The 11,297-nt window shown below is 31.1% G+C and overlaps 1 protein-coding gene across 1 annotated transcript; it reads right to left on the bottom strand.

The window, feature by feature from the left end:
- Positions 1–117: 117 nt before the first annotated feature.
- LOC119828889 (neuroserpin) lies at positions 118–10,197 on the bottom strand. Its single transcript, XM_038351185.1, has 8 exons — positions 10,057–10,197; positions 9,049–9,074; positions 4,025–4,146; positions 3,119–3,785; positions 2,655–2,854; positions 2,251–2,436; positions 1,375–1,507; positions 118–661 (listed from the first exon to the last, which is right to left on the bottom strand). The coding sequence occupies exons 2-8, from the start codon at positions 9,065–9,067 to the stop codon at positions 474–476; spliced, it is 1,515 nt and encodes a 504-aa protein (XP_038207113.1). The 5' UTR covers positions 9,068–9,074; positions 10,057–10,197; the 3' UTR covers positions 118–473.
- Positions 10,198–11,297: the final 1,100 nt, after the last annotated feature.

The raw sequence follows: 11,297 nt of genomic DNA on the forward strand, positions 1-11,297 counted from the left end.
GTTACTTGTTCCATAATATTATATTAATAATATTTCATGAAATCTATACGATGCTCAATGATTTTAATTGCATATGTATTTTGTAGAAATTATTTGAAAGTTAAAATAAAACAACAATTAGAAAATAAATAATAATTTAATCTTAAACATATCACAATATCCTCTAAAAATAATTTAACTTATACTAAGCTGTGTACTTTTTTCAATATCAAATGCTTCTGGTTATTTAACACAATCGCAACCTAGGGGCCATGTGTAAAATGTTTTAACAATTCGATTGATTCGGATATGATCAGTACATCTGACTATACACCTAACTTATATAGCTATTTAATTCATTTAATTATGTTTCATCAAATTATGTTATACGATTCTACGATATGCATTCAACTTACAAAAAAACTATTATATTTTATGACTATCGGAATGTTGCTTTTTCTACATATGAAATTATGCAGCAGTTTAAAAGTATACTAAGCTAAGCCTAGGCTTTTCTCTTCATTAGTCACTGTATTTGGATTAGCAACTCTTCCAGTAATCAATATAAGATTGTCCAAAGTGTCAATGACGTAGAAAATGAATGGATGTTCCACAGCGAAGAGACGAGGTGCATTTTCCTCAACCAGTGGGAGGTTCTTCAATGATTCCAATGTGTTGCTTGCTGTAATATACGTTACGTTAGTCTCAAATAAAACGATTCACTTTAACGATGTTCAAGAATAATTTCAGTTAAACTAGTGTAAACTGACGCGGCAATGTTATTAGATATTGAATAGAATTAAAAATAATATTAAGAATTATAATTAATATTTGTTTTAATGGCAAGCTACTAAAAGTATTGTTGCGACAGACCTGCAAGTCGGTGTTTTCTTGGGTTTAAATTAATAATTTAAATTCAAATAACAAATCAAAGATAATTTAATAGTGTGGCGATTATCCACCACATTACAAACATTAATTTAGTCTCTATTATAAATAAATTAACATATTCCTATTAACATGTATATTTTAATCCTTTTAATAGCGTGAATATTAATCTTAAATGAATTTTCTTTTTTTCGAACAATATTCACATTATCAAACAAAACGTGTAGAACGATATATATAGCAGATCAGTCGATCGGTATAACAACATAATAAAACGGAATTAAGGGTTACGTGACGGCATTACTATTATTTATTCCTATTATACTATTATTTATTAAAGACGATTTCAAAAATATATACCAAATATTTGTTACAGTCGGCGTTCGTAATATCATCTAAGATTTGCTTATTTGCCCATATCACACAGCGATCAATAAGCCTCAATATTCTCAGAAATTAAAAGAACTCATGCCTATAAGTACACCATTGTAAAAATGCAGCTCTTACCTCCAAGTAATGATGCAGAAGGGGCATTATCAACTCTTACTACAACATTCTGAACGAGATCTCGAACGAAGATGCCGTGATCTGACATTCCAGTTAATTCTGCTTCACGTCCGAAAATACGGCTTACACCAATCTAAAATTACAATTAAATAGAACTAACAACTCAAATAGGTATACGAATACATATATCAATACGAAGGGAGTAACCGTCTCTCCAGACTGTGCTTCAAATAAAATTTATGTTTTACTAGCTTTTGCCTGCGGCTTCGCTCACGTTAAATTCGGAGTAGTTCAATAGATTTTATTGTGCATATAAACCTTCCCCCTGAATCACTCTATCTATTAAAAAACCCATCAAAATCCGTCGTGTAGCAACATTGCTTGCTTGCAATGTAGTTGTGTATGTGACTTGTGTTTTAGTTATGTTGTCATGTCATCTTACATTAAACGGTGTAAGCTGTCAATTATTTTCGTCTTTATGCCAAGGAAAAATACAGCTAGAATCGTTACCAAAATACTATTAGATTGAGAATCGTTTTCTAATAATAAACCTTCAGTTGGCTATTGACTTCTATACATATTTATTTTTATAAACTGAAGAACTTCTGGGCTTCTTTTTACCTAAGTTACCAGATCAATTACTACACCACTTGGTCATAAGTCACTGATAGCCTATTACACATTTTAAATCATATTTCCAAACATTATTTGTCACAAGTAATCACAGATAGAGGTAAATAGAACATATCTAGAAGTTATGTAATTGATTAACACAGAATTTTCGTAAATAATGATTGGTAATTGGTTTTAATAGTACTTTTATTCACATTATCCGGAAAATCAACTATTGAATCAATATAAATTATTAAATCAAACCTTAGCCAGAGCAGGCACAGATTTTGTAACGGTGGCTGCGTAGAAAGATGGTAATGATACTTGCAGTTCCTCTTCAGTTAGACTTTCTTTAATATCAGAAATCGTAACTGAGGGCAAATCAGCAACGAGCCGGGTTAGACCATCTCGACTTCTAGGCTTCAATATCATCAAAGCATATCTTCCACCCTGAAATGTTTTGAAATATATTAAATTCCTGACTAAAATTAATATAAATTGAAGATACAAAAAAAATCATAAGTTTAAAGGTAACAATTAATTTTTTTAAACATCGGATTTATTTAGAGCAATGTTACTTGGTACTCAAATATGTATAATTCTTTCGTATTTTAAAATAATTTACGATATACGGACATTTTGCCATCGCTTTTGATAAAGATACTTACATCATAAGGTATCACTAACGCTTCACTATCAAGTTCTGGCAACGATCCTGTCATAAACTTCCCACGAGTCTTCAACATGGGAATTTGTTTCTTTTCTATTGAAGACTTGTAGAACAAACCAGGTTCAATTGTGTCGAAAGGTTTCTTCCACGATCCACGGAAATACATCCCATTAAAAATAAGCATTATTGAACGGCATGCTGCAAAAGAAAGAGCAATTTTTGTGAAATTCAAATCTATTTGTTGTGTTTATATATTCGTTCACTAGCGGTCCGCCTCGGCTTCGCCAGTGGTACATATATAGCCTATAGCCTTCCTCAATAAATGGGCCGTCTAACACTGAAAGAATGTTTCAAATAGGACCAATAGTTTCTGAGATTAGTGCGTTCTAACAAACAAACAAACAAACAAACAAACTCTTGATCAAATCAAACAAAATGATAATGTGGACATATAAAACTTACATTCGTAATCATCCTTTCTATCCACATTGCTTACAGCGAAGCTGGAAGAAACATCATTTTCCAGGGTAAGCTTTCGCTCTTTTCTTATATGGTTTCTAGCTTCATCTGCAACCATTGTTTCTTCGTCGCTATCAAATTTGTCATTAGTTGATTCGGTTTTGACAAGCTTTATCTGCTCCTTTATGTTTTTAGCTGGCTTATAATTTATATTAGCCAAATTTATTTTGTGTGGTTTATCATCATCGTTCTGTTCTTTTGGATGTTCAGTAGCTTTAATATTGCTTTGATTTTCAACTTTTGTATCAGTACTGTAATCGTCATCATCGTCATCATCAGGAATATAATCTGTGTGTCTTTCTACAGATTTCACATCAGTCAAATAGTATTCCTCTAATATTTTTTTGTAATCATTATTGATAGAATAATTTTTGTAAACATAAAAATAATTCTGGAGCTCCGGTTTGTTTTGTTCGAATTTATTAGTATACCTTAATCTCTTCAAAATGTAGCGATAAGTAGTTCGTATCAGTTTTTGATCATTGGGTAAATGTAGTGCTGTCATTATTTGTTCTTTGGTTTCCCCACTTGCACCTTCCGCTAATATAGCCAGAATGGCCGAATAACCAAGTGGAGAAAATGCGACGTCATTTTCACTATCGATGTTGTCCTAAAATGAGGAATCATTCTTGTTACAATAATATAACTGTATCTTTAAAAAACACTCAATAACCTCAAAATGGTCTGATGGAATTTAAAGTCCAGAAAATGGAATTACCAATAGATTGTGTTTCATACTGATTTACCGACTTAATTTAATGGCCTCATAACATAATCACTCCAGTCTTTTTATTATTATTATTGTTTTAGGGGTATTTTACCATTTATAATACTAAAGGAATAACCAACCTGCAAGAGAGCAGTCGATATCAGATTTGTAGCTTCTCCGATGAAGCTTGTTTCTTGTGGCTGGCTAGATTTACCACGTCGCAGCCAACGCGCGTCGCTCACCCCAATGGCTAATATAAACACTGGAAAATAACAGACCATCTTTAACGTAATTGAATCCGATAGCTTTACATATTATAATATATAAAACTAGCGCGAATCAACTACTCAAACTAGAAAGAGGTCTGGTAGCAGATAAATTAACAGACTAGTATATTCATAGGAAAAAATAAATCATATTTTTTACAAATTGTTTTGTTTCGAATGTTTATGTGGCTGACGAAATTCCATAACTAGGGCAAATGACCAGTATTAGTATAATTCTTTTTTTAAACCAATTTCTTTAAAACGAATGACAACATCTATAAAATATACGTATGAAGATTGTAGGTATTATAATATGACATTACAATTTCAATTACATCTTCATTTACTTAGCTATTATAAGCTGTGATAACATCAATATAACTGTGCTGTGATATCGATACAACTGGTTCTCGTGGAAGAGTATTTAGGTCGAGAATCTAGCGGTATTACAATCTAGACTTGTTATAATTAAAAACCATCGTTAACCTAGAGGAATAGATGTACCATCAAGTACGGTTATTACAATTATAATCAATAAAAATACCTCATAATCATATTTATATTTAAGAACAAGAATAAATAATATTGCAAGATTGTTTGCAGAAAAATAGTTACGTATGCAATATGCAACGATAAAAACAAGGTGAAAAAGTGTAGAATTAAATAATAATCACATTTTTTCCGTCATTTATTACACTGGAAATTTTGAAAACGGTTAAATAAATACAACAAATTATTATAAAAGAGGCGCCGAACCTTCTGAGATTTTACCATGAGGAAATGGCATATTTACATAAATTTCCTGCAAACATTTCACGTAAAGCTATTGAGCTTTCTATAAAATTTCTCTAAAGGGAAATGTGCAGCATTTAGTTTGTATTGCTATTTATGTATAACATAGATAGTATTATAGTATAATGAATGAATTAATGAAATGGGACATGGCAGAAGTATCTGTCATCTATAACAAAAAAATGTTAAAAAGTGAAGTCCCGTGCCCCCTACTGGGGTATGGGGCAGATGATGTACATCTGTTTCACTGATCGATTTTCTTTACGGACAAGTAGGAGATCAGCCTTCTGTGTCCTGCCAGACCGAGACATTTTTTCTTTGTGCGTCCCCACCGGGAATTGAACCCAGGACCCCTCGGCTCCACGCTCACGCGTTAACCACTGTGCCAAGGAGGCGGTCGAACAAAAAAATGTTAGCTACCCTAAATTCACTATAAACTTACTCATAAAGACAGAGACCGCTCTTGAGGCTAAACAATTAAAAGTTTACAATGTACACGAGAAGTATGTGTTTAGCTTTTTTAGTTCCTTTACTTACATACTAATTACTGCTAAGAGACTTCACGGTAATTTAACGCAATTACCCCAAGAATGAGTATCACGAAGGCATACTTCGTTATCCTGTGACAAACATGGTCCCATAATTACAGTATTATTTCTATTAAAATTATAGTTACATTATTATTCGTTCTTTTTTTATATAACCAAAAATCGAAAGCATGCCATTTCTCTGAACTATAAGGATGGTTATGTGCTTTTCATTTTGTCGTTTTATACAAAAATTTACCATTTGGTTTTATTTTAATTAATGTTCAATTTGAATACAGAAATGATAAAAGAACGAAGGCACTAAGAAGAAAAAGTGGGCGTGGCAAAAAAGTAATGTAACCATTATAGGTCTAGAGGTGTAGCCATATTAATCGAACCGCACAAATAGTGTTAATGCAGCGCGATGTTCATGACAATGCACTGCGCCGGCCGGCGCAAACTGGCGTCTTTGAATACATACTGCATTCTAGTCACGTTGGCTTATTGTGGATACGCTCCCAGAAATTACTTAGAAAGTAAGCGGATGTATTATGAAATGTTTACAATTTAGACAATGAGCACAAATCAGTATTCACTACCCATTGTCAAAATGGTAGTATCTTCTCAATATGTCTGTACGTATATATAACGAAAGATATTTAAATGAAGTTCGTAAATAGTGAATAAATTATTAGCGTATACAAAAATAGAAATAATAAAGTATAATGACATCATTGTCGTTATTTAAAAAATAAGGATTCAAGGCTATTGCCTTTAACGTTTAAATTTAAATATGTTTTACTATGACTTAAATTCAATGAAATATTAATTGCCTACATAATTAAGGGTGATATTGTTCATCACGCTTTAGGAGGAAATTTAAAAAAAACGACATTTAATTTAAATAATCGTGATATCACAATAAAGAGATAAAGTACAATTCTTCTTTTTCATTGTATCAAGTAAGATCTAAAAGGTCCATACCAGTTAAGTGTTAAACGCGTAAACCACGGTACTATGCGGTGAACGCACTGCTCTGACCCTACTCTATTGTACCGAAGTACAGACAGCAAAAATTGCTATTGTTTAAGTTTTGTCTTCTAATGTAAAGATAATTGTAATCATTTTAGAGCGTTGTTATTTGTATTGAGTTTACTACACATAAGTACTTAATTTCGTTTAACTGTGAATCTTTACTAGTTAAAGAGATGTGTATTTTGTCACATATAATTTTGTTTTGAAATCGAACCCACTAAATGAGATTCATTTGTTTTTAAATTTTGAATTCAATTATAAAAAGCAAATTCATTTGAATGCAACTAACGACATCGTACCTTTTAGATACATACAACACAAATTAATAAATAAATATTCACTGAAAACAAAAATGACCAGGTAAAACAAGACAATGATTTGGTAAAATTTCTTTGCTGTCTGTACGTATAGCGCATACCGCCTGAGAAAGTAAACTTCCAGTGCAGTCGTTCGGACAATTATTTCTCTCGAGTACAATTTGTAGCCCAGTGGTGGTGTCTCCGACGATTATACATATCGTAAAGCGATGTATCTATATATGAAGTATGAACTAATTGGTATTTTTCCACATACATATCTTATGATTTATGTCACGTAATCTCTTGTAATAAGAAGAAAAAATAATCTAGATCCCATCAGGAGTTTTTACATGAAACTGTAATTCATCAATGCAACTTGAACTAACATCAAAATTGTTAACAAATGTGTATATGTTCATGATTATATACATAGCTAGGCCATGTAATCAATGAAAGTAGAAAGATTTATATTAAACTGCGCCCCGCGGTTTCACCCGTGTAAGTACGTATCCCGTAGGAATATCGGGGTAAAAGTTACCAATATATTATTCCAGTTGTCCAGCTGTCTACGTACCAAATTTCATTGCGATCGGTTCAGTAGTCTTTGCGTGAAAGAGTAACAAACACACACACATCCCTACAAACTTTCGCATTTATAATATAAGTAGGATTAGTAGGATTAAGAGACATATATTAAAGATAAATCATATTTCGTAGAAATTAAAAAAAATTATCGTCTTATAGAACACACACAATCACATGTATATGTAGTATGTACATATATTCATCATAGACAAGTGTAATTTATATGATTACATACATCTTGAATGATGCGGAACGCAATCAATAATTAATATTAATATATACGCATGTATAAAATCCTCAAAACATGAACCTACTTTACGCATTATTCAGTAAAGCATTTCTTAATCTTTTTGTTTCCCTTTCTTTAGGAAGTGTGTCGTCTTTTACTTGATTTGCATAACGTAACGGTGCTATAATAGGCAGGTGTGAACAGAACTATAAGTATTGTTTAGGAGGCTTATATTTGTGTGAATGAGCATGCAATGCTCACTCGAATTTGGTACTTATTTACTTATATTATATACGTTTACAAGAAAAAGTCTTTAGATTAACTAAAATTATCACAATACGGTCGCAATATCTAGGTATAGCACATATTTCAAGTAAATAAATATTTCAGTAATGCTTCAAGACCTGTGTGTCGCAATTAATATAGAGGCGATAATGAACAATATTTGATCAGACCGGTGAATATTCATTTTGTTCATATAATAATACTTATATACTACTTAAAATAATACTTATATATCTATTCTAACCTATAATTACTACTTTGATGTTTTAAAACCAAATATATCTAAAAATTCTCTTTTTAACGTTATTTTTTTCGTACTATTAAGGCATAAAAATACTACTAATAATGGTAATAAAAAAAACGCACACACACATATGTTTTATCTGCCCTGTATGTCACGTATAAATTTATAGAATTTGCGTTACAAGGAAAAAATTCAATTGTTACGGGAAAAGGATTTCTATTAAAATCACGTAAAGTCGCTAACATTATTGCGCGCGAAACGGATATTTATAAACATGTTTGACATAACAATATTAAGAATTGTTTGTAATACCTAGATGCCATGAATTCTTATGGTTATATGTATAATATTTCCTTCGTGCAATCATGGTGCATATAAATAGAATAAAAACAATATTATACAGCTAATCAACAAAAAGACTGCCCCGAATGTATTTATGATAACTGTGTTTTTTTCAAAATAAGGTTTTACATAAATTAAACCAACTTTGCGTTTATTGCAGTTTTAAACGTTTAAAATGAATTAAACTTATCGTTATAGTCGTCATAGCATTAGATTTTTAGGTAGCACTTCTTCATCGCAAAATTTTTCATTTTGATTCTAACATTTTAGAGTACTAGTAATAAGGTTTTCGTGAAATTCTAATCTTGAAATGATATGATCCAGTCATGAAAATCCTTTCCGAAGTGTAAGATATTATATTAATATAATATAATACATATTAATATAATATAGTTCACACTAGGTATTAAAGAGAATTGTATAACTTTTTAAACCGTAATAATTTATAAGGGCTAAACTCTATAAAACAATATGTATTTTTTAAATAAGCAATTAAAGCTACCTTATAAACTACTTTAACTTATCTTAATTAAGTATCAACAATATGAGTAATATCTTACCAAGTAAAAACCGCTTCATATTAAATCTGAAAACAATTAAAAAAATTATTACTAATTTTATTCCTTGTCTATGTATATATAATTGTGTAAGATATATACAACTTTTAATTAAAGAATATATTAAAGATCTTATAAACAATATTATTAAACTTTTTTTCTACTATATAGTATTACTAGCAGCGCCCCGTTTCGCCCGCGTAATTCTGTATCCCGTAGGAATATCGGGATAAAAATTTGCCCATATGTTATTCGAGTTGTCTAGCTATCTACGTACCAAATTTCATTGTAATATCAGTACTTTTTGCGTGAAAAAGTAACAAACACACACACACATATCCTTACAAACTTTCGCATTTATAATATTAGTAGGATCTTATGTATGGCTCTGTGCACGAGGCTTACTGGTTATTACATAAATAATAACGATTTTAATCAACTACTGGCAGTGATATCATCTTTCTTATTTATTTAACTTTATTTCTCGGACACTAATCCTTGACCTTCATATATATACACGAGTAAACATACGTTTTTTTAAGATTATGACATCTCCGAAAATACTTAAATTCTTCTAATTTCGCAAATACATACTACACGATCATTTTTCATTTTCATAGCAACTGGATGTTTGCCTTCATATACTTGTATACAATATTATCAATATTTATGGGAGCTTAAATTCTAAAATGTCAAAATTAATTAATAAAAGCAAGATAAGAACACCCAATTGAATGATTCAGGTAAAACTAGCTTGCTTATAAAAGGCTAAAACCTTAAACATTAACTTAGACATGCGACCTAAAGCAAGTTTATATCTTCGACTAAAACACGTAAAGTTTGACCTTATCTTTGAATAAGGCAAGATTTGCATTTTTTAACGCTATGTGGGACATCAAACAAGCACATAATATAGATACACGTTTATTCGTATCCTTTTCTCAATGAAGCATCAATTACAACAAACTTGACCTACATTATACAAGTGTTGTGTTCGAAAAAAATACTTACGTGCTGGCCGCAAAACAGATGCACAAATAAAAAGTAAATGACAATAAAAAAAAATGTCAAAAAGAGCGGCAATACACGGCCGCGTATACGCTGTGCTCGATCGGGAATGACGTGCGCGGAAGCTATAGCGCCTTACTTTATATCTACATTTAACAGTTAGGTTTAAAAAACAATATACCATATAGTACTGGCGCCTTGAATAAACAGAATATATACATGTGTTAGGCATATAAACATATACTTACTTTTTTTGTACTTCAACTTCAACTCGATGTGATTACGCAGAATAAAAATCAAGCATAGATTTGGAAAAATCATGAAATGGATTTGAACATACCATGCAGTATATAAGTGTATAATCTATGATACCTTGTTTACTACAGCGCCCTCTGGTAAGTTTAGCACCGTAACGCCTATGTGAGAATACGTATTAATGAAAGCCGAAACTGGTATTTTAGATGAGATTTTTTAACATGGATTATATTATCTCTCCTCTCAAATATCCTCTGCTCCAAACGTATGCACCGAATCTATTCCGTCATAAACCTACATAACTTCCGAAAGAAAAAAGGGTTCCTCAAATTATGTAATATTCTTATTCATGTTCGTTACTGTGATATACATTTTTAGTTGTCATTGTAAGTATAAACAAAAAAATTGCAGTCATTTCAAGCCAGACGGAGCCAGGTGACGCTTATAGTTTAGGTATGTAATAAATATTGCCATCTATCGGATAAATTAACACTAAACCATTGTTTTGATATTATTTATATATCGACCGTATTTTTTGTGTTTGTTACCTCATAACCTCATGAACCGATTTTTGTGAGATTCGAAAGCTTCCTCTCCCGTAGCACTGTATAAATTTGTTAGAACTTAACCAAATTTAAGATAATAAGCGATTTAATTTATTCTTAAAAAATAACTATTGCGCTCATGAGATGAATGCAACAATAAGCGTTTGATCGCTCGAGCTGTTTCTAAATAAAGTTATAAAATTGTTGCAAGAAAATATAAAACATCAAGATCAAGAACAAAGGGGAAAAGTAGAAACATAAATCTTTCTTCAAACTTTGAATTCACGCAATATTCCTTAATCGCTTCTAAACCAATTTATGAATATTGCGGGAATTCAAAGATTTGTTATAGCAAATGAACATCGTACCGTAGGTATCGTATTAAAAGTCGTATATAAAAATAAAATTGTATGGTCGTACCTACTTATCGTTGTTTCTCTATAT

Source organism: Zerene cesonia, chromosome 9 (assembly GCF_012273895.1).
Source record: "Zerene cesonia ecotype Mississippi chromosome 9, Zerene_cesonia_1.1, whole genome shotgun sequence".
NCBI lineage: Eukaryota > Metazoa > Arthropoda > Insecta > Lepidoptera > Pieridae > Zerene > Zerene cesonia.